The sequence below is a fragment of the Sardina pilchardus genome, chromosome 7, assembly GCF_963854185.1.
Source record: "Sardina pilchardus chromosome 7, fSarPil1.1, whole genome shotgun sequence".
Classification (NCBI taxonomy): Eukaryota; Metazoa; Chordata; class Actinopteri; order Clupeiformes; family Clupeidae; genus Sardina; species Sardina pilchardus.
The window spans coordinates 11,053,073-11,080,826 of record NC_085000.1 but is presented as its reverse complement, the minus strand read 5'-3'; the positions used below and the strand labels follow the sequence as shown (position 1 = coordinate 11,080,826).

General features: G+C 44.4%; 3 protein-coding genes across 3 annotated transcripts in view; 2 read left to right on the top strand and 1 right to left on the bottom strand.

The window, feature by feature from the left end:
• The window catches only part of cacnb3a (calcium channel, voltage-dependent, beta 3a), a 29,209-nt gene extending 25,109 nt beyond the window's left edge, over positions 1-4,100 (top strand). Inside the window, exons 13-15 of the mRNA XM_062540723.1 lie at positions 934-1,104; positions 2,293-2,339; positions 4,026-4,100. Coding sequence (XP_062396707.1) covers positions 934-1,104; positions 2,293-2,322 — 201 coding nt within the window. The 3' untranslated portion in view covers positions 2,323-2,339; positions 4,026-4,100. The remainder of the gene's footprint in view (positions 1-933; positions 1,105-2,292; positions 2,340-4,025) is intronic.
• Positions 4,101-10,615: 6,515 nt separating this feature from the next.
• ddx23 (DEAD (Asp-Glu-Ala-Asp) box polypeptide 23) lies at positions 10,616-18,902 on the bottom strand. Its single transcript, XM_062540722.1, has 17 exons — positions 18,823-18,902; positions 18,233-18,408; positions 17,893-18,024; positions 17,656-17,749; positions 17,467-17,532; positions 17,209-17,347; positions 16,820-16,953; positions 16,551-16,663; positions 16,089-16,232; positions 15,564-15,789; positions 15,116-15,261; positions 14,290-14,467; positions 13,501-13,743; positions 13,048-13,199; positions 12,630-12,738; positions 12,358-12,532; positions 10,616-11,459 (listed from the first exon to the last, which is right to left on the bottom strand). The coding sequence occupies exons 2-17, from the start codon at positions 18,406-18,408 to the stop codon at positions 11,236-11,238; spliced, it is 2,451 nt and encodes an 816-aa protein (XP_062396706.1). The 5' UTR covers positions 18,823-18,902; the 3' UTR covers positions 10,616-11,235.
• A 2,327-nt stretch (positions 18,903-21,229) lies between these two features.
• On the top strand, positions 21,230-25,589 carry birc7 (baculoviral IAP repeat containing 7). The gene is made up of 7 exons (XM_062542157.1): positions 21,230-21,834; positions 22,541-22,640; positions 22,745-22,826; positions 23,146-23,191; positions 23,995-24,189; positions 24,468-24,533; positions 25,298-25,589. Exons 1-7 carry the CDS (start codon positions 21,231-21,233, stop codon positions 25,498-25,500), a joined length of 1,296 nt encoding a protein of 431 aa, XP_062398141.1. The 5' UTR covers position 21,230; the 3' UTR covers positions 25,501-25,589.
• Positions 25,590-27,754: the final 2,165 nt, after the last annotated feature.

Below are 27,754 nucleotides of genomic sequence, written 5' to 3'. Positions count from 1 at the left end.
GAGTCAGAATGCATGTGTGGGTTCTGGGTTCTGGGTTCTGTGCCTGTGCATGAAATCATCCCAGAGGTTAGTTTAGAGGGATGGTGAGAAAGCATAACAGTTTGATCACGTTTGGAGAAAGAAGATATCTGAAAAAAGATAAATGACTGTATGAAAAGGACAAAAAAAACTGACAAAAACAGAGAAAAGATTGTTTTTATAGAGAAAAATGCATAGCTTTGTTTAGTGTGGTTGATGAAAGCAGTTTGTTTTGCGAGCAACACCAACAATGAGGAGTATGTTATTGTTTTGTTTTGTGTGTATGTATGTGTATGTGTGTGTGTGTGTGTGTGTGTGTGTGTGTGTGTGTGTGTGTGTGTATGTATGTGTATGTGTGTGTGTGTGTGTGTGTGTGTGTGTGTGTGTGTGTGTGTGTGTGTGTGTGTGTGTGTGTGTGTCAGGATGCCAGAGTCTTTCCGGCATATTGTGATGGGAAAAAAACATCATCGGGTGTAGACTGCATGTTTATGTGATATAACAACGCAGGAAACCCAGACTGATCTAAAAGCTCAAGAATAAGCTGCGGTAGCCAGCAATGGAGAAATGAATTCACATTTTACTGCTTCACTGACTGCAGACAAATCAATATGTGTGTGTGTGTGTGTGTGTGTGTGTGTGTGTGTGTGTGTGTGTGTGTGTGTGTTCGGCAATAGCAACGTGTGGAATCTAGTGCTGGAGACGGCTGTGGAAGTCCCGTTCTGATGTCCGCCATGTCGCATGCTTCTCCATGTAGCCATCCTCCAACCAGCCGCCCCTGCCCCCATCTCCTCTCTCCCCTCGACCCCCATCCTCAAGATATTTCAGAGAATATCTTCTAACTCCATCCCCTTCACGCCACCTCCTCCACCCTCTCTCCCCCTCCCCTCTCCTCCTCCCCCCTCCTCCTCCCGCTAGGAGAGCTTCGACGTCATCCTGGACGAGAACCAGCTGGAGGACGCCTGTGAGCACCTGGCTGAGTACCTAGATGTCTACTGGCGCGCCACTCATCTGCCAGGCACCGCCTCTCTCAACCCACTATTGGATCAAAACCTGATGACCCCGCCCTCGGCTATCTCTAGCCTTCAGGTGAGATGAGATGCGATAGCTGAAAGCATGAGGAGATGTTATTGAGGAAGAAACCACTGAGTCCATAGAATTAGAGTGTTGAACTGTAAGCAGCATTCTTATATTACACAGCTTCCTACTTTGTTAGGGGACTGCAGTGACATTTATTGCCATGGACTCTTTCTCTATCTATCTATCTATCTATCTATCTATCTATCTATCTATCTATCTATCTATCTATCTATGTATCTATCTATCTATCTATCCATCTACTCTCTCAGCACCCTGATCAGTGAATTTTTTCTTATTCTCGGTCTGTCAAGGAACGTGGCGTTGTTGCTAATAGGACGTCCTTTCTGCTGTTTCTGGTTTAATGACAGAGTCTATTCTAGTTTAGTAGAGCTAGTTGCAGGAGTGGCCTAGTTAGGAACAGGTGCACCAGAGTCCCCATCGATCAAGTGAGCCTGAGTCAAGGAGAAAAACAAGAGACCCAGGAGAGAGGCTTGCGTTCCCCTAAAAATAAATGTTGTCTCCCAAGGCTCCTAAGATTTAGGGCCACTGAGGTCTCTGGAAGGCACAGGCAGAAGAGAAATACAGACAGTAGACTCTCCAGCAACAAAATGCCCCCCCTCCCCTCCCTCACATTATTTAGGGCAGGAGATCTTTCCATGACACTGCATGGAAATAAAGAAATATACAAACAACTAGCTCCTAGATATTTGACCAAGATGTTCATCTTACTGTAACATACTGTAATTACCTCATTTTATCTCTCACATGAAAAGAGAAAGAGAATGATCTAGAAGTCTTTCAGTCATCATCATTGTATTTGAAATGGGAATATAAACACAGGAAATATATTCATCTCTAATTAGACACTTTTTACCACATCTGCTTATCCTTAAGGAAAAGTTTGTGTCCCTTGTTCTGTCATGTACTGTATCTAAAACCCAACTTTCCCTGCTGTTTCATTTGTGAAGATGGTACTGTGCTGTGTGCTTGTGTGTATGTATGTGTGTATCTTGTGTCCCCTCTACCACCCCTGTTCCCTCTCTTTTATCCTCTCCCTCCCTCCTCTCCTCGCCTCTCAGTACATCCGCTCTCTGACTTGTTCCGTGTTTATAGCACCATCTAGCGTTGGCGTCTTGTAACTGTGTCTCTCTCTCGCTCAGCTTTGTCTCACTCATTGCTTGCATTGCGTCTTTGCAGTTCTCTGAAACACAGGAATTAATTGAATGATCGCTTACCAAAACGGGGTGAGTAAGAGGGACTGTGCAGTTTGCATCCCCCCCCTTCACCCCCACCTTCAACGCTTCCTAACCTTAACCTCCTCTCTCTCTCTCTCACACACACACACACACACACACACACACACACACACACACACACACACAAACACACACACACACACACACACACACACACACACACACACACAAACACACACACAAATACGAATACACACACACACACACACACACACACACACACACACACACACACACACACACACACACACACACACACACACACACATACACACACACACACACACACACACACACACACACACACACACACAAACACACACTCATACCTAAAGCTAGATGGAACAAGATGGAATAAGATCAATTGCCTTGCAGCTTAATTCCTTCTAACTCCATCAAGTGATGAAACCCCACCTATAATGGGCACTGGCATTGGCACATCACGCATTCCCAGAATCCTGTCTGCCTCCACCTATGGCACCAGCACTAGAGTGCCCCCACCCCCCACTATCCCACCCCCCACCTCCCCTCATGCCGCCTGGCCTGGCCTGACCTGGGCTGACTGCATCACGTCTGCGTCCAGGTGGTGCCCTGTACCAGTGCCAGGTCCTCGGGGCCAGCATGAGAGACAATTCACAAAGCAGACATCATATAAGATATATTTACATATACATAATGTGTGATATATGTATATATATATATATAGCAGAGATTGTATATAGTCTATATTAAAATAGGTCTTAGTATACAGTACATTGTTTACCAATTAGTTAGCAGCAAGTAGTAGTTAAGGTGAGAAACAGGAGATTTTTGTGCTTTGTGAATGTGATACCTTTGTAATTTCCCCTTGAATGCAATACCCTCACTGAGGTCTCTGGACAGCACAAAGCTGATAAAAAAAAAGAAAACGCATGGAGTTGGGTGATTTATCGTCTTTTGCTCCAGAGGAAAATGAACCGCTTTCTTTTCTTTTCTTTATATATATTTATATTCAACAAATTTACATAGTAGGTAGTCCATGACCTGCTAACAGATCATGTGGACCACCCTCTCCCCTCTAACGTCAAACTAACCACCATGTTAAATGTTCTACTGTCATGTGTGGCATTTTTTATGTTATTTGTCTCTGGATTTGTGTCTTCTCACATCTACAGTAGAGTCCTGACTTGCAGTGGCACAGACATTTTTCTTTGGAGTGAAAAAGCACCAGTTGAGCGAGTTGCCCTGGATTCTGAAGAGTTCTTATTTTGGTTGCCCCTCTTCTCTTCTCCTCTCTTCTCTTCCTCTTTTGTGTCTTGTCCCCTTAAAACTTTTCATCCTGTCCTTTTCTGTCCTCCTCACTCTCCTCTTTTTCCTCTCTTCCTCCTCTTCTTTTCTTCCTTCTTCCTGTTGCTTCTCTCTCCACTTGTCCCCCTCTTTCTACTCCCATCCTTTTGACTCGTCATCTCTCATTCCACCATCTCATCCTTTCGTCTCACCTCTTCTCTACTCCTTTGCTTTCCTCCTCTCCCCTTTCCATCTGTCTCTCTCTCTTTTCTCTTTACTCCTCTTCTTTTCTCCATCTCCTCCTTTAATATCTTCTCATCTTTTCTCATACCCTGTCCTCTCCTCTTTTCTTCTCCTCTTATCTTTCCTCCTTTCTTCTGCTCAACCCCTCCCCTCTCCCCCTTTCAGAACCAGAACCAGCAGCTGCTGCCGGCGGGGGGTGCCGGGGGGGCGGACGAGGAGGACCAGGGGGAGCAGGACAGCCTCATGCCCTCCGACGAGGCCAGTGACTCCTTGTCCCGTGGTCGGAGAGAAAGGGGCTCCCGCTGCCTGCGCCCCCAGGAACGGGAGGAGGAGGAGGAGGAGGAGGAAGAGGAGGAGGAAGAGGAAGAGGAGTTGGAGGAGGAGGAAGAGGAGGAGGAGGAGGAGGAGTATGAGCCCCCCCGGCACTCCCACACGTACCGGGACATGTACCCGCCGCACCGCAGCCACCCCGGGGCCGTGCACAGCGCCAACGGGCACGAGTCGCAGGACAGACTGCTGCAGAGAGGGGAGAGCCAGGAGGGAGCCAACCAGCGGCACCAACGCCAGCGGGCACGGCCCTGGCCCAGGGACAACTACTGAGACAGCACACTGAGGAGGGGGAGATGGGCGCAACACACCGCTGTGTTTGTGTGGGAATGTGTGTGTGTGTGCGTGTGTGTGTATGTAAGTGTGTGTGTTTGTGTGTGCATGTGTGTATGTTAGAGAAAATGAGAGAGAGAGGGAGAGCTTCCCAGCATGCACACCATCTGCAGCCTGCGAGCTCCGGTCACCTTTGGCCTGCCTGGAACGGGCGGCTACTCTCTCCGTCTCTCTCTCTCTCTCTCCGTCTCTGGGCTGGGCTGGCACTCAGGGGCAGCAGCGACACTGCCTGGGAGAGAGGGAAGAGCCCAGGAGCGCATCTGTTGCTTGTTATTCGTGGCTTTTGAATGGGTACAAAAGTGGGCAACAGGTCAATAACATGCACTAGTACTTCCACTAAGCCAGATCCAGCACTTCCATCACAGCACAGTTTGCCATCCTCACTTGGTTATATTGGAAATGCGTTGACTTAAGCCTGATTTATGCTCCCTTTTCTCTGCGAAGAGTAGATTCATCTTTTTTCGAAGCTTGCTCCATTTCATCCGTATCAGTTTCAAGCTTTCAGAAAATGTGCAAAAACAGATTAAATGAACGTTGTGTGGGGACAGAAGGCTTCTGCATCTATATCTGTACTTTAAACGTTGAGCATAAATGAGGCTTTCCTGTAACTGGTAGCTGAATGAGCCAAATCAGTGTGTGAGTGTGAGCGAAGAGAAAAGAAGCACTTTTTCCCCAGATGCATGGGGGAACACAGGTAGATGTGTAGCACTATTTATCTTTGTCTCAGTTCTGGGCTAAAGTAGTTTAGGTCAGTCAAATAAAAATGTGTTACGGGACAAAAATTGATTCTGTTGTTAGAACACCTCGAGTCCTATTTTGGGTGTGTGTACACAATGTGCAGCCTGCTCCTACAGCCGACACAGAGAGTATTGTGGACCAGCCGATTGTCTAAACACAGAGCACCCTCCAGTTGTTCCCAAAAATGTAGCATGATGTTCTTGGTGTCCTGGAAAGGACTTGAGACACGTTTCCAGGTAATATTCCCCTTTGTTTGTCCCGGGAAAAGGGTTCTAGTGCAGGGTGGATGGGGAGTTTAATGTAGCGGAACGTCACGGCGCTAACAGGTTGATTTGTAGTTGCAGTGCCCAGTCCACTGGCGGGAGGGATGGATACATGGATGTTTGCACTTTGCTCTTTCCCCTCCAGGATTGTTAGAGAGAGGCTGAGGCCTGTCCTGTCTTCCTTTTGGCATCCGTCACTCTGGTCTTCTCTCTCCTCCCGTGTGGGGTTGCGTGCCACGCTCATTTGCATTGCTTATCTATGATGAATGACACCACGTAGAGTCTTATGTAGGTCACTGTTGTCTCAGGCTCCGAATGCGTTCTAGCACTTGACAAGGATGCGCATGCAACACAAAATGGAGCCCATTCAGTCAGCACAGCAGCAGCAGAGCTGCACGAGGGACTTGGCCGCGCAGCGCACGCTGGTCAGTGTGTCCATGTCGCTCAGGTCAGCGCGCTCTGTAGTAGCCGATGGAGTCTACTTCCATTGTCCCCAATAATATGATTCCCAATTTAGCAGAAAGTGTGTCTTCCTGAGGTTGGTCTTGATGGAGTTCCTGAATGACAACCAAGAGTTGGATGCACAGGCACTAAAGACCAGACCATAGTTGACTTGTGAGATTAGTTAGAGGCTGAATCGGAGAATGCTTTCATCTTTTGGAGATTTACAGTGAAAATGAACAGATTGTCGAGGTAGAATAGCAACGCTTGTAGTCGGCATTGACAGTGAGCTTCCTTCCTGGACTCCTCCCCTCATTCTCTCATGGAGATGCTGCATTGTGGGACTGCTCATCACAAGGATGAGGTCACTGCGGATCAGGGGTCAAAGTTCAGTGAAAAGCTTTTTTTTTTTTCTATTACAGTAGCTAAATGTATACCAAGATTCATGGCTGCCCGATATCCAAATTCCATATCCAAAAAAATAGGGCTGCTTGTTTCGTGACTGTACCATGCATTTAAACAAACAGGTTCTCCTTTAAAAAGGTAAGCATACCGATCACACAAGCAAATGCCTGTAGCTTCCTCAGGCTTAGGGCGATCCAGTGTAGGGCAAATCGTTTACTTAGCCTTAAAACCCCCTCCCAAGATATTTTTCTGTATCTTTCCATTGCATGTGTAACATATTTGATTATTTATAACTATATTTGCACAATAAAATGGGAACAAGAACTTAAAAAAATTAGGGTAGAACTGGCTACTTTTTACATACCAAGGGACAGTAGAGATGCATCCAAAATATTGTGTAAATATTGAATGGTCACTTGATAATGATGAATATAACTATTTAGTCCTTTGTTTCACTCTTTTGTCCGTATGGAATTGTACCTTGTTTTTGTTTTGTTTTGTTTTTTGAGGAAAATATTGCTATGTTTACACAGCCAGGATTGTTTATACAGTACCTGAAGTCATACTTAACAAGGATCTAACAAAAGCCCTCAGATCAGAGGACACTGGGATGTTGGGATGTTGAATGTTCTGTGTAGACACATAAAGCCCCAGTACACTACCATACTTGCTTCTTCATCTATCCAGTGGACCTGGGTTAGGGTAAATCAATGGCTGTAGAAAAACAATGGACAGTCAAAAGTGAAGACATGCAGAAGGAACTAAATTAAAAATAAGATGGTGAATTCTGGGTAGATCTGGCCGATGTACTGTTTACTACGCCTGCTCTAGTTCCAAAAAGCTCTTACCACGCAGACTCTGGCTCCAGTTTTGCCGATAAGGGTGACACATTTTGGTCTCTTTTATTCAGAATGTGAATGCATGACCCCATGCTGTCCAGGTTTCCTAAAGTCATTGTGGTGAATAGGCAGAGACAAGGTCCACTCAGGTCTGGCCTCTTAGATCAAGCTTCACAGCCCACATGTGAGGTCAAAGGTCAAAGCCCCTCCCCGTCTTGGTCACGTCTTTTCTCCAAACAGACACCAAGATGACTATGTTTACCTCCATTCACACACCAATGCAAACATAATGTGCTTCTCCTCACTGCCCCCCCCTCCCTAAAAAAAACACACACACACACACACACACTTAACGTGCATTTCACACAAACCTACATGCTCAGTACAAACTTGAGAAGGAGAGAATGTACTCTTGCATGCCTTAACATCTCTAGTCTCCATTCCCTTTTGATTTCCAGGTGTTTGGGTGTATTTCAAATGATTATCCTCCTTGACCACGTTTGATGTTTGTGTATGATGCTCTTGACTGTGAAACACACATCTACCTAAAAAGTCCCTCTACACATTCCCAACATGCACTATAGACAAGACAACCAAGGGGAGTCGCTTTCTTTCATTTCATGCCTTTATTAATTTAATTATAAACAGTTCTCTTCCTTTTCAAAGCTTGCATAGTTCTTCTAGTCTTCTCTGCACTGTCCTGTCTGTTCATCTACTGGTCTTTGATGTGTAGCAATCCCTCTAAGACCATTGCTTTTCTCAGGGTAGTAGGACTTCAAATTGAAAAGCAGACTGGAAGAAGTTGACAACTAATGCAGTTGATCTGTATTCCTTGATCATGTTATTCAGATGCAGATTGAATCAACGAATCTGGTCCATATTTTTGTCATGAAATCACTGCATCGTTGCACAGACACACTCAGAAGCGTGTAAATGAACAGACGGACCTCTAGTGTCCATTTTTGGCTCTACACCCTCATCCGTCCATGTGGTGTTTTGAATAACAAGTACTTTTTCCCCATTTCTCTCTGCCTCGGGCAATTCAACAGGATTAATGAAGTTGTATTTAGAGAAGCAGTGACCCACAGAATGTTCCACTCATGAGACAAATCTTCTCAGTGAGCCAATCTGCTGTAGTCCCAGCTTCCACCTGTGGGGGGGAAAAACAAAACACTGATCCATTCGAGATCAACTGCTTGCATGTTTACAACACTAGCCAGTGTACTAATCTTACAATTACAAAACTACAAACTCAGCATCAGGATTTGGCCACCACCTAACAGCCTTTAAACACACTTTAACTAACTGAATGGATCTCTCTCTAAACTGGACCTGTAACCTGCACCTTTACCAGTTCTACGAGCACTTCCACAACAATCCTCAGCTCAGTTAAGATCTCTGTCATGTGTGTACTGTGGCTGTATGGTCTATCCCACCGTCTCACTGATCTCGTTATCTATTGTTCTGTATTTTTTTGGAGAAAAAAAAGCGAAGCATGACAAAAAAAAATAGAGAAAAAATCTATGCAAGTGTTGCATGAGATCTGATTGTTTATTTCTAGTTCTGCAGTACTTAAGTAATGCATCGATTCTTCTTCTTCCTCCTCTTCATGTTATTTAAGTAGTATTATATTATATAGGACATTTCACTCATCAGTCTAGTTTTACACTGACCAGTAGGGGATTCCAGGAGGGCACTGAATTGTGTAGGGCTGCTTGATTTGACCATGCACTGAGTTTGTAAACAGAGAGAGTGATAGCAAAATAGAGATTGCAAGAGAGATAAAAATGTCAACAACCAACAAAAAAAAAAAGCCCAATGTAGCCAGAGGGGACAGGTAATCTCATCTGAAAAGGAGGGATGTGTACAAGGTGTGCAGTTGGGAAACCTCATGTCAGAATTTGATAGTGAGGCCAACCTCAGGCAGAGTGTAAGGACACAGTGCCCTTTCCCGATCAACCTGAAAACGGTGGATCTCTCCTTACAACATTGATATGTTGGAAGATTTAATTTTACGTTTGTTTTCTTTCTTCTGTAAACTCAGAAGGCGATTTGCATGTCCTCGTACATTGTAAGCTAGTTCTTCCCATGTTTCGGCAGAATGTTTTTTCAAGCGGACCAATATGATAATAATTTAAAATATAAATTAACTACAACAAAACATCAAGGGTTATTTTGGGTATGAGAAGCACAATTTTTACAACATTTATGATTTAATGACTTCCTTTCGTCTTCTATTCTGTATGCAATACGAACATTGAAATATAACGCCTTAGAACATCAAGACTTCCTCCTTTGTGTAGGTAGAAAAGAAAAGATATTGCACTATTTTTTTTTTTTTTTTTTATGTCTGCTTTGCAATGCAATAAGTGCACTGATTATAGCCCCCAACTTCACAGGACACCCATGGTCTCTATATGCGTGATGCTTCACGCCCTGCCCTGACTTTCTGAGAAGAGTTTAAAGAAAAATGTAAAGGAAAAAAAATCAATAAACACAAAACTTTAAAATGTCATAAAAATGATTTCCTGCCTGATGCTGTATAGAATGCTTTCTATTTCAATAAAAAAGGAAGAAAATGCTATCAGTTATAATAAACATAACATTTTATGTACTTTTAACCATCCTGTGCTGGTGTTGTTTTATCTGGGGGTAGGGTATTTTGTTGTAACAACTAAAGAACAAAACAAGTCACTTTTGCTATTCTGCTGGGTTCTTTTGTCAACAGCTTAACATTTCTACTTCTAAATCATTAAAACTCGTAGAGTCAGGGCAGGATTACCTGTTAATGTTGTTCAAAAGTAGCCTGGCTAGCGCCTACCACTGAAATGAGACGTGCTCTGGCAACCCAACGTTCATTTTCTCGTAATTGAAAAAAAATTCCCAGATCCGTTTATTGGGGGCCACGGATGTCTATCAAATGCGTCTGTGCATAGCTCATCATTGTCTTGCTTTCCCCCCTGTTCTGTGATTGGTCCCCTATCTCAGGCAAAAATTAGGGCGGTAGTTTCCAGAGTGCCTTAGCAGCATTCTATAGCACATTAGAAGGACTGTGGAGTAAGCAAGAACCTCTTAAATTACATAAAGAAGCTGTGTTTACCACGCGGTCTAGATCTGAGGAGAGGACCTCGATTACAGGTTTGGTGGCCTGTAAAATACCTCAGTAAAAGAGATCTTGGTTGGTCTCATGTTTATGGGTATACCAGTAAGAATTTAACAGTACATACAGTCCGGTGGAGTTCCAGAAGTCGTGTTGAAGCAGTCATCCTTTTCTGTCCAGGGTAAGCAGGTCTGAGCTCCGTGATAGATACTACCACTATCCTCAGCCTACATTCATAGGTAAATAAACCTTGCGTGGTTATGGGATATGATTTTCACAGCAACAATGTAAAAATGTAGTAAAACACAGTTCAGCCAAATTTGGGTTTAATAAAAGTCACAAATACAATGTAATGTTGCAATCTATGGCAGAAATGCTCACTTGTCTGAAAATAAGCACAGTTGAATTTGGATCTTACTGGTAGATTACACTCTACTCAATGAATTGGTCTCAACAATTTAAAACTGGTAGATAGGTAAACTGATATCAATCAGGAAAAAAAAAAATAATAAAAAAAAGCTTCCAGCTCAAAATGTTGATGCTAATCCAATTAGTGCAGGCTGTGCAGCTCCTCTCCTACACACACACACACACACACTCATAGCTATACAATTTCATGGTCCCTTTACTGCTGACCCAGCAAAGGACAGGCGGCCAGCTTCACCAACAGGGATGGATCCGGGGTGTACAGTCAGATAGAGAACACAGTCGTGGATGGATGACAACAACCAGATATAGGGATATAGAGAGACAGACAGAGAGTGAGGTACAAGAAAAAGATAGAAGAGAGATGGACCAGGTGAGAGATGACCGATAACGCAATACAAAGTGACGCAGAGTAAATCCCAGAACAAAATTGCCGACACCCATGGCCTTCCTCTGCTGCAGATCCTTCCCAGCTAGGGGTTTGGCTGGCGAGTCCGGCCCCCTCAGGCAAAGATGGTCTCCTCGCGCCTCTTCTTGGTGAGGATGGTGCCAGGCTTGTGCTGGGCCTCGGGGTGATTGGTCAGCTCCGGAGGGCAGGTGGACACCGGGCTCTCCAGGATGGCCTGCTTCAGGTCGTAGAACACCGACGCGTCCTCCTTGGTCAGGAAGGTCATGGCTACACCGCTCTTGCCGGCACGACCCGTTCGGCCAATACGATGGATGTAGTCTGTGATGGGGAGATCAAAGCATACATTAGTGTGTGTGAAGAGAGAGGCTGGTGTCCAATTTTGATTTAAGATTCTTCAGTTACTTTATGTCAATGGTCAGTCTTCAATCCTGCCAAAATATTTAAATGTGGACTCAGCAATTCAAGTACAACCCTTCAAGGGCTCCTGGCTAGAATGGTGAATTAGTCTCAAAGCTTTTCTTTTGATTCAATTTACTGAACTAGGAGTGTATCCAAACAGCCTCGTCTGTGAGGAGAAATTAGCTGAATTTGACAAAAAAAAAAGTGTGATTGGTAATAATAATGAAGGACTGCACGTCTTATAACCGCAAGCCGAGATTGAATACAGCCACTAACGCACACATCCAGATGATCCCTGACAACTTCACAACGGCCCTTCTCTTCCTTTCTTCAAAGCACATCTCGAAACCTTTCTGTTCAACGATCATTTCTCCTCCACACCCAACACATAGCCATAAACACTTAGCTTCTCTTTGTTGTATTGTTTGTTTTTGTTTTCTTAGTTTGTAAAGCGACCTTGGGTTTGAGAAAGGCGCTATATAAAATAAACGTATTATTATCATCATTATTATTATCTCCTAATCAACACCTCTCCTGGCCACCCAGTACACAATACAAGCCAGTAATATTCCCACAATAAAGGTCTATAGAGAGGCCCTGTAGCGTGCAGGGTACAACATCCTTTTGCATTTGCTAAATACTTTACCATATAGGACGCCGTGTTTAGGGAGTGCTAATGGTCCCATTGTTCTATTGAATCTATACCTCGCTATTAGAGGTGTGATCGAAGGAAAAACAGGAAGCAGTGGGGCCACGGGTCCTGGAGACGCTATGGAAACGGAGGTGAGGTCAGAGGTGTGTCCGAGTCGGATCTTACCCTCGATGTTCTTGGCCATGTCGTAGTTGAGCACCATGGAGACGTCCTGGATGTCGATACCTCTTCCGGCCACGTCTGTGGCCACCAGGATGTCCTTGGCGCCGGCTTTGAGGTTGGAGAGGGCAAACTCTCTCTGTTCCTGGCCCTTGCCACCGTGGAGCGTGCAAGCATTGTACTGCGAGGGGAGAGGGGAGGAAGAGAAACACTGGTCAGCTACTGCCCCCTGTCTGTCAAGGAGAAAATGTGTCAAAATGCTTTGTGTCAAATCCTACCCCCATCTTCTCCAGAGACTTGGCCAGCACGTCGCAACCCTTCTTCTGGTTGACAAAGATGATGATGGGAGGCTCGAAACCGCGAGAAAGAACTTCCAGAAGCTTCTTCCTATAAATCGAGAGGAGGGAAGAATTGAAAGGGAGTTAGTCACAAACTCCTGTGTCATTTTGAGGTGTTTGAGACAGTGGGTGCTGTAGTCAGTAGGCAAAGTTGACCAAATCCTGTAACAGTTAATAGGAGCAGGTCAAGCTGAATCAGGAGCAAAGCAGCACAGAGCCTCTGTGGCGCCGTTGTGCTCCACAGACCATAGTAGCTACAAGAGCACTGCTGGAACACAGCCCCTAGGGCTTCATCTGTTCCATCAAGTTACTCACTGGTGTGTGTGTGTGTGTGTTTGTGTGTGTGCGTCTCCCTGACCTCTTCTCGGGCTCGGACATGAGCAGGACCTTCTGCTCCACTCTCTCGTGCGGTTTGCCTGCAGAGCCGATGTAGACCACCGCGGGGCGCCGCAGGTAGCTTCTGGCCAAGCGCTCCACAGCCGGAGGCATAGTGGCTGTGAACATGACCGTCTGGGAACACAGAGCAGGGAGGCTTACTTACAAACATAAACACTAAAGGTAAAAAAATTATAAAAAATTGAATTTATTACAGAAGATAACAGAGAATATATCATCTCCTTCAGGAAAAAAGAGAGTGAAGCTAACTTATCTGACTCCATCTACCAAAAAATATACAATACAGAATTTCAAACTAATTGGTGATTATTTGAGCCTCTGGATTGCCAACTACTACCACATCATCGATCAACAACATTCTGAAAATCTTCTTGCTTAGGGAACCTTTAGTTTGGTTTCAGAGTGTCTGTCCCACCTGTCTGTATTTGTGCTTGCCAGACTCGAAGTTCATCATCATTTTCTCGGGGTCCTCTGCCTCATCTGTGTCTGGCTTTTGATTGGTCACTGGGATGTATTCCAGAATCTTCTGCACGTCGGGCTCAAAGCCCATGTCAATCATCCTGTCGGCCTCATCCAAGACCACGTACGTGCAGCGTCCGAGCACAAGGTATCGGTTCTCCAGCACGTCGATCAGACGACCGGGAGTGGCGATCACAATCTATGAACGGATTAGGAGGATCAGATGAGATGTTATTATTTTGTACAGATTCATTAACAATTGTTAAATGACAAATTCAAAATCACATCATGTAGCAGCTACTGTAGTTGCAATGAAAAACTACAGGGAAATGTAATTCCTGTTTCACATTACGCAAATCAAGTTTAACCTTCCAGTCAATAATTCTTAATTGTTTTCTAATTTAATTAATTGGTATGGGTTGAAGATCTTGGGGTCTACTTCTGTGTGTGTGTGTGTGTGTGTGTGTGTGTGTGTGAACATGTGTGCATGCGCACATCCAGGCTTTTGGTCAGTTACATGTAGCTTTGAGGGAGACAGCCGGCCAGAGTGTGAGTGTGAGAGAGTGAGAGAGTGAGAGAGTGTGAGAGAGAGTGTGAGAGAGCTATCTATCAAGTACCCATGAGTGTCTAAGGTTGTATTTCACTTCTGAAAACATTTGCATCCCTTCTGTTGGAAATGCAAAGAGTGGATACAGATAAAGGACAAAAATGTGTGTGTGTGTGTGTGTGTGTCTTGATGTCTGACCTCGCAACCCATCCTGAGGCGGAATCCCTGGTCCTCTCGGGAGATACCACCGATCACGGCCACTGTGCGGATGCCGAGGGGCTTGCCAAACTTAAGGGTCTCTTCTTCAATCTGCTGGGCCAGCTCACGAGTCGGGGCCAGGATCACAGCATACGGGCCCTGGTCCGAATCCTCAATTCTACAGAGAACACAAGCAGTTCGCCTTTAAGATCTGAACAACAGCTGGACTCTGCCGCCTCCTGGAAACGGTGAGCAGGTCTAGCTACACCAGCAGGTAGCATTCTCATTACTCTCTAGAGGATTACTAGCCTCATTATGTATATGGGTGGCAATCATTGATGTTCTTCTTCAGTAGTGAGTCCCTCACTATTACAAGATAGTCAACAACAGACAACAATCAACTTACTCTCTCTGTCAATGGCTCTCTAATAAAGCTCATGCAACAGCCGCTAGAATAGTGAAGAAATCCTCTGAGGCAGACAAGTGACTATGTGCTATGCATTGGAGAGAATAGTGCTGACATATAATGAATAGCATGTGATGTGGCCTCTAACAGCAGGACAGATGCATAAGGGCTATTTTGCTTGAGTTGTCTATTATCTCTGCTGATGCTACAGCATGAGTCATGGGTCTGTATGTAATGGTTTTGTCTGGAAACAAGATCACTGAACCTGTATTAAGATTGGGCCTCGGCCCAGAGAACTTTGGATTTGCTGCCGGAAGTTTGTTGATGGCAACATGCCGGTTGTCGTTCTCCGATGATCTCCAATCATGATTAAAGATGGACCACTTCACAGTCACACTCGTTTTTTTATCACACCCTCACCTGTCAATCTTGGGCAGAGTGGTAATCCAGACCAATAGGGGGATGAGGAAGGCAGCAGTTTTACCGCTACCAGTCTCAGCCACACCGATGATGTCTCTGTTCTGTAAGCCAATAGGAATGGCCTGTCTCTGGATGGGCGTCGGATCCTGAGTTGAAAGGAGAAACGGACATTAAAGTAAAAATGTGTAGTTGCAACAGCACCAATCCATCAACACACTCTGACTGACTGAAATACAACAAAGTAAATCTAGATCCTGATTGATGGTTGCTTTAGCCTATTGTTTAATTGGTTAATTTTTAGTATCATTACTTTATTTTGTTAACAGTGTTGTTGGTGATACTGCATTATAAATCACAATGCATTGACATTGAATTGAAATTTAAATTGGTGTAACGAAGTGACGAATGTGACCCATGACCAGGTGAATTAACAGGTTTTCGTGCTGACCTTGTAGCCACACTTGTCGATGACCTCCAGGATGTGGGGGGGCAGTGTGTACTCCTTCCAGTTGCGGATGGGGTTGGGGATCTTGCCTCCCTTGGTGGTGATGCTGTAGTCCTCGCGGAAGATACGCCAGTCCCTGTCCGTCATCTCCTCCAGCTTCTTCTGGGACCAGTGGCGGTCGTCCCAGCGCTGCTTGGCCTCCTTCTTGCGCATCTTCTTCAAAAAGCGCCTGTGAGAGACATGGGGGACGGATATTAGGCGCACGTAAGCTTAAAGACCGCTGGAACGTATGTTGCGCGCATATGAACTAAAGACAATGCTGGACATATTCCGATTTTGTATAGTAATCCAAACCAGTACCCTTGGCTTAAAGTGTGTATATGGTGAGTGTGTGATTTTTTGTATGTAAACATGACTTGTGTGTTTGTACATGCTTGTGTGAAGTGAAATAACCATGTGTACTCTACTGTAAGTAAGTAAGTAAGTAAGTGTGTACTGTAAGTGTGTGTGTGTGTGTGTAGTGCTTACTCTTCCTGCTCCTTCTCCTCCAGCGTTCGCCTCTTCTCCATCAGATCTCCATAGAAATGGGACTGGTCCCTCTTCTGCTGTTTGAGGTCAATCCCAGCGATGAACCCACGTCCATACAGCTGGACATGGTGCTTGTCTTTATATCTGTGAAACAGAAGGGGGGGGGGGGGGGGTCCCGTGAGGGAATCAAAATGTTTAGCAGCAACAAAAATGTACCTGATGTGAATGGGTAGAGTAGTTTGTAATTGGGCAGAATGTAAGCTTATGATAATTAAGATAAGCTTTTACATGCACTTGTGGTTAGCTCCGTACATACACAGCAAAGACATAACAAAGGCAGATAGAGGGGCAACTCCTTAAGCAAGCAGAAGTGCAATGGTAAACAATGATGTAGTGGGGTAGCAAAATCCTAATACGGTTCTAGTAATGATGGTTGGTTTGTGTCCTCATACGTCTACGCACATGGGGTTGTAGTCAACCGAGGTGTCTTCTGAGGCGTCCCACTCAAACACAAACTTCCTGTCGTTCAGGTGCCTCGTGCGACGGCGCTTCTTAATGCCACCCAAGTAGCGCTCCTGAGAGGGGCAGAGCCAGAGACAGAAACTCATTTAACATTTTCAATATATAGTTTTGAGTTAAGGTGTATGTTTGGGTTGTGCACATGCGTGCGTGTGTGTGTGTGTGTATCTGTGTGTGTGTATGTGCATGTGTGTGCGTGCGTCTTCACTAGCCTTGATGGCCTGGAGCTCTTTGCCCTTATCTTTCTCCTCTCTGATCTTCTGTCGGCCGTCGTCTTCATCGTTTCCGTTGCTCTCCCTCTCCATGCGCTCCCTCCTCTCTCTGCGCTCTCTCTCCATGGGGTCCTCTACAAGAGGGGGAAGCATGGAGAGCACACTGAGCAACTAGGACACCTACAGTTTTAGCATTACAATCTTCTGAGCTAACCTGTAAAGCAGTGGGATGCATTCTACTAGTTTACTCAGTTGAAATGATACCGCAAAACACAACAAATACAGCAATAATGTACTCAAAACCAAGAAATGCGCATCATGTATACGGAAGAGAGGCAGGACTTTTTGGGGAAATAATGTGTAAATCCGTAATGATCAGTTTAGTTTACCCATCATCTTCCTCCCGATGTCCTGGAACACTCTCCTCTTCTTCCTCTCCTCGTCCACCATGCGCCGCCGCTCCTCCGTCTCCTGCTCTCTGCGCTTCAGAGCCTCGGCCTCGCGCTCCGCTTTAGACAAAAACTTGGGCTGCGGGGGAGGGCAAGAGAGATAGAGAGAGATTAGGACAGCTTGTGTTGTACATTTAAGGAAATCTGAGGCAAGTGTACAGAAATTACAATAAAAGAATTGAGGAGAGCACATCCCACCTTGGCCTCAGCCTCCTCCTCTGCCTTCTTCTTAGCTAGGAGCTCCTCCAAAGAGAGGGGCTGCACCTGGGAATGGAGATACGGAAAAGGACATGGAGAAAGAGGGTGTAAGAGGGACGTAAAAAGAACATTGGAACATGCTGTATTAATCTTAAATGTCCCTATTACACACAATAAGGAGTTACATACCTTATCTTTCTTCTTCTTGTCATCATCTTCATCATCCTCCTTTTTCAGGTCTCTCTCTCTCTTCATCCGGGCCCTTGACTTTGGTGAGAGGCTCCTTTCAACAGACATTTACAAATACAGAGAGAGAGAGAGAAAGACAAAGAGACAATATTTAAGATCTAGTGGACATGACTAAAACATCTATGATACTAATCTCCAATAGCAAGAACAACAATAGTCTTAACACCCCCTACTCACCTGGACCTCTTGCGTTCTCGTTCTCTTCCTCGGTGGCCATCCTTCTCTCTGTCCCGATCCTTCCGGCCACGGTCTCTGTCTTTGTCTCGGTCACGTTCCTTGTCTCTGTCTTTATCTTTAAGTCGCCGGTCTCTAAGGAGACATGTCATATAGTAACAGAAAATAAGTCATTGGTGTCTAATGTTAATAATATAGAAATGTAACCTCATTTATGTTTGTCATTTACACGCCAAGCCTAGAAACATATTTGCGTGACACTACAAAAGCAAGATCATGTAAGCTCGAAGCATGTGAGATTATTAATTGAAAGCACAAAATTATAATGTTTGTCTGAATTTACCTGTCTGGAGATTTGGAGCGAGTTCGAGAGCGTTTCCGCTCGCGGGACCGTTGACGCTTGCGTTCCTTGCTCGGGGATCCTTTCCGATCCCTCTCTCTGGATCGGCTCTTTTTGCGCTCTCTGTCTTTGGGAGTGGAAGTCTCCCCTTCCTTTTTGTCTGTAGGCTCTAGACCCATCTGTGCCAACAGTTCGGAGTTTACTCAGACCGGCGTAAACAAAAAGCGTAAAACACTCTACTTTACAGATTTAACTTAAACGACAGATGACATGTTCCATTAGGAGTTAATTGCGTTTAAATGATGTTTTCTACAAACAAACAGGGGTATTTAATGCTGCAGTGAATTTACTTTAGGAAAATTATGCTTTCTTTTTGTAGACTATTTCTTTCAGATGGTCTGCATGAGAATTGGTCACGCACTGAAGTTAGCTGATTGATTAGCGAGCTAGCAAAATGTCACACTACGCTAAATACAACAATATGCATTGATATATTTCGGAACACTTGCTTAGAAGTACACGTTGTGAGCGAGTAGATGCAAACAACTATCGTTTGGTCTTTAATGATACGTATATTCTGGGACAAAACTCACCTTTGCTGATTGAAAACAAGACGCATACGATTCAACACCGTCTTACACAGCCGCCATCTTGGAAAACACGTGACCTCGACGTAAAGTGCATAGTGGGAGTTGTAGTCCAGTACTTGAATGGATCTATCGTCAATCCCACACACATACTTACTTATAAAACTACTTCTCCCACAACACATAGATTTTCCTAGTAGGACCTGTTCACTCTCGTCAGGTCTCTCTGTAGAGTGACCTTACAAACAACAACAAAACTGTGGTTGTGAAACATAATATGGAGTTACTTTTATTTACCCATATTACACAGTATGCACAAGGAAAGAAATAGGGACTCTACTTTTGTCAAGACTATTATTCTCTGCTAGGAGAGAATGGACGGGAAAAGAAAGGATCAGGGTGTCTTTATCAGACCCAAGGGGCAATTTGTTGTGCAGCCAACAGAGATAAGATAACATAGGCCTATTCATAAATAGACATAAATACAGCGTGAGGGATCACCAAAACAGTGAACATAAAAACAACATAAAAACATAGAGTAAGGAAACATTAAAAACATACATAAGAAAAAGTAGGCTATTGGCAAAAACACTCAAGTGTGAGTGTTGAAAAAACTGGTGACAGTGGAAAAAAGAGTCCTTGTATCCATTTGTCTTACATCTCTTGGACACAAATCTACGACCAGACAGAAGCAATGTAACTCTGGAAAGAAGAAAGAAAAACAACACCCTGAAATATCTACTTAAAATGACACATACTGGTGGTGCTGTAATAAGGAAGTGTGTTTCTAAAGGGGGAATTTTATGCCTTTAATTTGATAGGACAGTGAAGTGAGTAACAACAGACGAGTGGGAGAGAGAGATGGGGTGGGATTGGGAAATGACCCGGGTCAGACTTTAACCTCCATTATCCCCACTGGCTTTACACCAAATGTGATATGGGCACTAAAGCCAATTACGCCCCGAATAATAATAATAATTATTATTATTATTTTAAAAGAACAGTGTGGCCCATTATCAAAATCCTTGCATCATTTCAAGTTCAGTATAGTGCGGCACTACACGGCACGCCATGGGACCAGTACTATTTGCTTTTCCATCTAAACCGTGTCCTGGAAATGGGCACGGGCAGAGTTGGCCAGGTTACCACTGACGTGACGTCGGTTTTAGGCGACTAGAAATTAGAAACACAATGGTGGAAACTTGTGGCTCAAGTTGTGACTCCATCTCCTCTGTGTGGTGCAATGCTCAATGCTTGTCCAAATCTCCCAGACGGTTGGGAAGGGCTTGCAGTGCAAGGATAGCCTACAGATAAGGATGTGATCATGGGGATTCTAAACTCTGTTTATACCATCATTCCCATAGCCGAGATAGACCAGGAAAGTTCAACTGCAGCAAGTGAGAGTCATGGAGGAGAATTGCCTTTTAACTGAGAGGGTTAAACATGGATTTATGCTCTATACCAGGTCTTTCTCTCTCTCTCTCTCTCTCTCTCTCTCGCTCTGTGTGTGTGTGTGTGTGTGTGTGTGTGTGTGTGTGTGTGTGTGTGTGTGGTTAGGTAGTAATATTAGGTAGTTTGTCCATTTGGAGACGAAGATGTCATATCTACCCATAGATAGTAGTACGTACGATGTTTGATCGCATTTTGCACAAACCTACAGCATATTTCCATTACTGTTTGGATCTGTAATTCCTCCCTTGTGTTGAGATCCAAATAAAAGTATTAAAATGTGTGTGTGTGTGCGTGTGTTCTTGTGTCTTGCTCTCTTCTCAGCTATCTTTCATTTATCCATTTTCCTTTCATTCATCTCATTTTCTTCTTTCCCTGGCTGACCTCTTCAGGATTCTCTCTCAGGACTTAGTTGCTTAAAAATATTACAGTATATATATAAAAATCATGAGTTGATTGCATGTGGGAGCAATCACCAAGGTTTGCGCTTAAGGTCTTTAGGTCAAATTGACTTTGTCCAGTATTATTCAAACAGAGGTTAGGTATGACTTTCCACTTTGCACATAAATGAGATAAATGAGAATGTCTTTGGCTTTGTTTGCTTCTGTGACTAAATATTTGATTTTGCCATTAAACAAATGTGTGTTATATGGTCCTTAGAGCAGTAATGCTAATATTGGAATGACATTATTCTCCTCTTTCACCTGCAGTTTTGATCTGATCTCCCTCATCATCTACACCATTGGCCTTTACTTGTCTTAATTGGTAAAAAGGGCAACTCAAATAAAGGTAAATAAACAAAACGAAATATCATCTTATGGTCCCCGACCCACATTCCCTATGAGTTGTTGTTATTGTGTTTATGCTTCCATGACAAGACCACATGAGCCATTTGACCAATGGGTGCATTCTGGAACGCTTTAGGGTGAAGCCTACTGCGCAAGTGTCCGTCCATAATAGTCTATATGGCTAGTGGGCACTCTGTTCCACATCTGGACGGTCCACTATGGAACGTAAGTGGAATGACGGTAACAAGATCGGATGGAAGCCTTTACGCGAGCCCCAACATGACGGATGACCAAAGTACGGACACCGCAGACCCTGGGGTGGAACCCGGGATGCGCAGCGAGGAGGAGCGTTTTCGAACTTTCCAAAACTGGCCAAGCAATGCACCGGTAACCCCAGCTGACCTGGCAAGAGCCGGCTTTTACTTTCTTGATGTCGGGGACCAGGTGCAATGTTTCTGTTGTGAGGGAATACTGAGATACTGGGTTCACGGAGACAGTGCGTTAGAAGAACATAAGAGGCACTTTCCGGCTTGTGATTTCGTGCTGGGCAGAAATGTTGGCAATATACGGCGATATCCCGTACCGGGGTCCCCTGACGACGTGGATGGACAACTCCTGAGTCAACTTCAGAGGATGACGGTAGATGATCAAGGAGTTGGTGGACAGGCAGTTTACCCGGAGATGGAGTCGGAGGATACTCGACTGACCACGTATCATAACTGGCCCACGGGAGCGTCTGTCCAACCTGATGCTCTTGCCAGGGCAGGTTTTTTCTATACCGGTACGTAAGTCAACAACTGGTTGTCCTTCCATTTTGTTTAAACGAAATATCTCGCTTTAATTATTTAATGACAGCCTATTTAGGGTACCAACGTTTTGCAACGGAGCTCCGCGGTGTTACGGTGATATGCCCACAAATAAAAGTAAACGACTTAAATAATTGACACAACCAAAAGTGATATAATTGTACCTGCCAATAAACATTTGAGCGAAAATGTCCTTTTCACAAAAACACGCAATGAAACAGATCGCTAAAGGATGTTCCTCTTTGTGTGTAGAATCACGCGACTATAGTCACGCTGACACAGATGGGCGCAGAGAAAAAACTAGACAGGGCGAGACTGTTGAGGTGCTATTGAAGCTCTCTGTGAACTAGCTGTTTTCCATTAACGCGGAACGCTATTTTCAAACATTTCTTTGGACTGACCAGTTTTTTTGTCAGAAAGAGAGATTGGTTGAGAAGATATCTGATCATGCGGTAAGAACGGTGAACACCTTGCGCTCTTGCCCTCTGTTTTGTGTCAGGGTTGGGTCAGCAACATGATTAGTTTTGTCGTATTTGACCCTGCTCAGTTGACCTTGCCCCCCCCCCCCCTCCATGCTCCCCCTCTGCATGTTCCCATTTGTGTGAAATTCACACTGTGAATGAGAAAGAGAGGGAGAGGATGAACAAGTGGTAAATAAGAAATGTATTCCCTGTGTTTCAGGCCATGGTGACAATGTCAAGTGCTTCTTTTGTGATGGGGGCCTCAGAAACTGGGAGCCTGGAGATGACCCTTGGCAAGAGCACGCCAAATGGTTTCCACGGTAAGAGATGGGAACGCCTCTGGAAATTGTGATGTATTGAAAAATACACTGAATAATACTGAACTCTGTCTAATGCTCTGATTTTTATTCACAAATGTCTCCAGGTGTGAGTTTCTGGTTCAAACAAGAGGGCGTGAGTATGTCAGTAACATCCAGGAGTCCTATTTCAACATGGGTGAAACAGTGGTGAGCATTATGGTCTGGCAAGGAAAGGAAATAAACAGCCCTGATGATTTATCCATTTGTTAATGCTTAATGCCTATACCTTTTTCAGCCACAAATCTATTAATAATCCTAGAGGTCATGGACACCTGCTGGTTCTTTTCAAATAACAAAGGGTTTATGATACAAATCTTAGGGCCAGTTTACTATAGACTAAAATATATTTTTAATGGAGATTTCTGAAAAAAGCAAATAGTTTTGGACTAGGCGTAATCCATGTATGGGAAATTGGCACATGGTGTTCTGCATATTTATGTACAGTATATGTGACTCTTTCTTCCAGGGTGGTTCCCAGCTTCCTACTAGCAGGGACATAACCCCTGGGAGCGGTAAGTGAACAGACTAATTCATCTACTAGAGGGTCAAAATAATGATTTGTTGTTGGTGATGGTGCAGAAAAACAGGACTAGAAAACATGGTTGCTACTGTAAGCTGCTATGCATGTGTTGACAAAACTGCATATAAATGTAGCCACATTTCTTCTGTAAATAGATTGTCAACTCTTTTATATATTTATCAGTGAAACCCTTCACTGACTACCGTCTACAGTACCGCTCATCAGATCAGCAGTTAGGGAGAGTTTATGAACACTTACTGGCATTGCAAAGTAGTAATCCTCCCACCCAAGTGCCTCTCTCTCCGGGGCAGTAAAGTTCAATTTACACAACTTTTGTGTGGCGTCCCTCTGTGTCGTAACAGAAGCTTTCTTACCTGTTTTATGAAGTTAGCACATCACTCCTATGACATTCATCTAATAGCATACAATTATTCTTTTTATCTGATAATGTCTTGCCTCATTTCTGAAAGCACAATGCCTCTTTTAAAACAGCAAAGATCCCTTATATTACACAGTGCAGGGTACACTGAGTACACACATTCAAGATTTGTTTGTCACATGCAGTTATAACAGTACACAACTAACAGTGAATTTACATATAGTCACTTCCATGAGCAGTCTTACCATGTATCACATTTGCTTAAAGCCACGTACACCACAGAGATAGTAATGCATTTCTCAAGAGATGAGCCCCTGGGACAGGCCCATAGCACCGTATTCAAACGCCATGCTGGACATGGCTCCCTCCCTGACCCCCCCGTCCCTCTCTGTGTGTGACCTGTGGCCTGGCGGCAGATGTGCTGGGGGGTCAGGGGTCGTCCCCGGTGGTGCAGACGGTGTTGGGGATGGGCTTCCCGGCGGCGCTGGTGGAGAGCCTGGTGCAGACGCGCTTCCTGCTGACCGGACGCCACTACACGTCCGTGTCCGACCTGGTCGCCGACATCCTGCAGGCCGAGGAAGAAGACCGGCTGCGGGGCGAGCAGACCACAGGTGGGGGGGGGCTTGTGTTACCACAGTTACAAGGAAAAAAAGTGTAGTTGCGGACTCAAACTATGTCCTTGTGTTCATTTCATTTGAAGTCTTCAATGAGTAAGCCAGCACCTGAGCAGGGTGTAGGTTTACCCTTTGATTAGTTACCACTGAGTTCCATGCATACATACTGTACATATAATACAGCACTTACCCCAGAGAGGGCCATCGGAGGTGCGTGCGTCGTTGAACTAACAACCCCTCCGTGGGTAACTGGGCTGCTGGTTTGTTCCTTGTAGAGCCGGTGGAGAGACAGGGCAACAGTGGCGGTGGGAGGAGAGCGCAGGTCACAGCCAGGGACAAAGGTCACTTATCTCATGCTAACGCTGCTTCAGCTTCTGCTTCTGCTTCTGCTTCTGCTTCTGCTTCTGCTCTGGGCCTTCAAGTGGCCGTGCTGCTGTGCTTTTGTATGCAACTTTGGCATTGCAGCCATTTTGTGTTAAATGTGCTTTTGTGTGTGTGAGATATGTTTTCATGTGTGTAGTGAGTGTGTGTGTGTTCATAAACCATGCATGTGTAAAACATGTGTCCAGAGTACGTGCATGCTTATGAAGATTGTGTGTTCATACACTCAGAGTGTAACCTTTGTGTGAACTGTGTCTTTTGGTGTAACTTAACACACGTGTATTTGTGGCAAGTCTACACATGTCATTCTGTAGGTGTTTTGGTCAGTGAAGGGTTAAGACAGTGTGACTTCCTGTGCTTATGTTTGTACCTGTGAACTTGGGAAAGTTTGGGAAAACATTTCCTCTGGCCATGGATTAGCATGAGTGTTGTGTGTGTGCATGTGTGTGCTTGACAGCTGTTTGCATTCTCACCCTGCTTGTTTGGTGGGTTTGTGTGCCTTCTCAAGTCACAATGCCTTCTGAGCTCATATGAGTTCCTCTGTGTCTTGATTCTGTGATGTGTGTCATGCATCTGAGTGTATTCCTGTGTGTTTTTGTGTGTATTGTGTGACTGCAAACAGGTGTGTTCCTTGGCATTATCTTCCGCATATACTGTATTCACACTTGTGTTTCTCTGTCTCTCTACATCTGCACCTGTGTGTGTGTGGGTGTGTGTGTTGCAGCTCTAGGAGACCTGAGTGCGGAGGAGCAGCTGCGTCAGCTTCAGGAGGAGCGCACCTGCAAGGTGTGTATGGACAAGACGGTGTCCATCGTGTTCATCCCGTGCGGTCACCTGGTGGTCTGCACCGACTGTGCGGCCAGCCTGAGACACTGCCCCATCTGCAGAGCGGTCATCCGCGGCAGCGTGCGAGCCTTCATGTCATGAGTGATCAGAGAAGAGAGAAACAACCCACACACACACCAACACCTCTCTCTCTCTCTCTCTCTCTCTCTCTCACGCACATACATGTTGCACTCTTAAAAAAAAAAAAAAAAAAAAAGGATTATTGGGGTGCTATATAGAACCATGCATTAAAGAACCCTTAGGGGTTCCTTTGATGAATTCCACAAAATGGTTTAAAGAGGTGCCATATATGAAGCATGCAATAGAACTATTTTTGGTTCTATATAGCACCATTTTTCTAAGAGTGCACACACATGCAACTACAGTACATAACAGACTAAAGTGTGTGTATGTATGTGTTTGAGAGAGACACTTCGGCAGGTTTTGATAGCAGCACACTCACACATTGTATGTGTGTGTGTGTGTGTGTGTGTGTGCTTGTGTGAGCTGACACGTTTCAATGAACCCAGAGTTTACGGCATAACATGCTAAAAATGATAGTGTTAGGAGGTGACAGAACTTCCACACGCCCCTTGATGAGGTGATAATCAGTGGGAGTTTGATTTCATACGGTGCATAGAACACAAACACGTGTCTGATGTTGGCCCCATCTACACCCATCCTGAGCTACTAGAACGCTGTGTGTGATCTGTTTAAATAGCAGGGCTCGCCGAGGGCAGAATATTAAACAGTGAAGACATGTAAGCCTGCATACATGTCCATAATAGCGGGGACTGCACTAGGGTGGTGGGTAAATAATGGGGAGGTTCTTTGTCTTCATACCTGAGGATGGATTTAATGGGTTCAGTTTCCTGGTAAGAAATCTCTGAGATGTTTTATATTGTACAGCTGGATTTTTTTTTAATCAAACAAGCCCAAGACCTCCTTCCCCACACACACTCAAACAGATGTGTCTTCTATGATGGTAGAAATGACGATCCTTTACTATTCTGTTGTACTCATGGGATTTAAAGTCATAATAAAGAGAGCATTTGCAAGAAAAAAACTCTGGCTCATTCTTTTGTCGCAGGCCTTTCAGATCATGTCCATGGGTCATGTAGCAACGCCGATTGCATGTGAAACCTACTGCTACATCAACAGCCGCAGGGCTACCAGGCCTTCTCTCTGGCTGAAAACAAAATCTATTCAGTAATGCCTCCTACGGAGCTCAGGTTGGCTTGCTTTTCTCCTCCTGGGTAAATTCAGACAAGGTAAACAGTGCACACAGCAATACACGCACACACTCACACACACACACACACACACACACACACACACACACACACACAGAGCCTAATCCCTTGCACAAATACAGTCGAAAGGCGACGGCTGATGGAAAGTACACTTTTTATTAACAAACGTCTATTTACACTCTGAACACCGAACACATCCACGGACAGACGGCGATCACGTAAGCGGCCGTCGAGCACCGGCACATGGCCAGAGGGGACAATGGAAGACATGTTATTGGAGACATGAGGTGGAGAATGGGGAGAATCAATCTATTAGTTTTCAAGCTTTCCTTTCATACAAGTATATGAGTGGTTCATCCATCACGGATTTATAAAACAGTGTATTGGTGTGTGTATGACTTATTGTATACATGCAAAGGCTAACTGAAGATGCACAAGAGGTTACAGCAGGTCAAAGTACACAGTAATCATGGCTAAGGTTAAAAACAAAACAAACAAAAGCAATGGATCAAAAACAGGCTTCCAATGTGTATGATAATTATAGCAACAGAAGACTGTCTGGACTGCACTGACGCTAACTGAGCATTGGAGGGCAGTAGAGATACATTTGAACAGCAGAGAGGACTGCCATCACAAGCAAATACAGAATACTGATCAAGTCACCTGTTAAACTTCTTCCAGTCTGAGCTGAAACATTTGCACTGATATAGTGTCAGAAGTCTATTGCTATGCCAGTTGGAGTTACACAGAAAAAGAAACTCCATAAGGAAACCATCTAGACACTCCTCAATGTTGACCCACTGCACTCTTTCTGTGCCACTTTATCAACTTTTCCCAAGTCTTCTCACTTTGAACCTTCTTGGTAAAACCATGAATGCATAAACAGGATACATTTTTCCAGAATTATTTGAGATCATTGTGTATAGAGAGATACTGGTGACATGTTGTCAGTTTGTCTGTTTAAAGTGAAAAGGTAAAAACAAAACAAAAACTAGAGAGTTACAAATTACCACAGTGTCACAAAGGCTAAAGATGAGGCTCTTTCTCTCTTTTAAGAAATGTATTGATTAAAGATAATATTACAATGTATGATTTAAAAAAAT

What these genes read in the sequence shown, in the direction of transcription:
- birc7 (XM_062542157.1), top strand. Translation starts at nt 21,231, where the DNA reads ATGGCTAGTGGGCACTCTGTTCCACATCTGGACGGTCCACTATGGAAC. An exon ending in TCAACATGGGTGAAACAGTG is followed by an intron (nt 22,827 to 23,145) that starts GTGAGCATTATG and finishes TCTTTCTTCCAG; the next exon opens with GGTGGTTCCCAGCTTCCTAC. An exon ending in GGTCACAGCCAGGGACAAAG is followed by an intron (nt 24,534 to 25,297) that starts GTCACTTATCTC and finishes TGTGTGTTGCAG; the next exon opens with CTCTAGGAGACCTGAGTGCG.
- ddx23 (XM_062540722.1), bottom strand. Translation starts at nt 18,408, where the DNA reads ATGGGTCTAGAGCCTACAGACAAAAAGGAAGGGGAGACTTCCACTCCC. An exon ending in GCCTCAGGATGGGTTGCGAG is followed by an intron (nt 13,744 to 14,289) that starts GTCAGACATCAA and finishes ATCCGTTCATAG; the next exon opens with ATTGTGATCGCCACTCCCGG. An exon ending in AGTCTCTGGAGAAGATGGGG is followed by an intron (nt 12,533 to 12,629) that starts GTAGGATTTGAC and finishes CTCCCCTCGCAG; the next exon opens with TACAATGCTTGCACGCTCCA.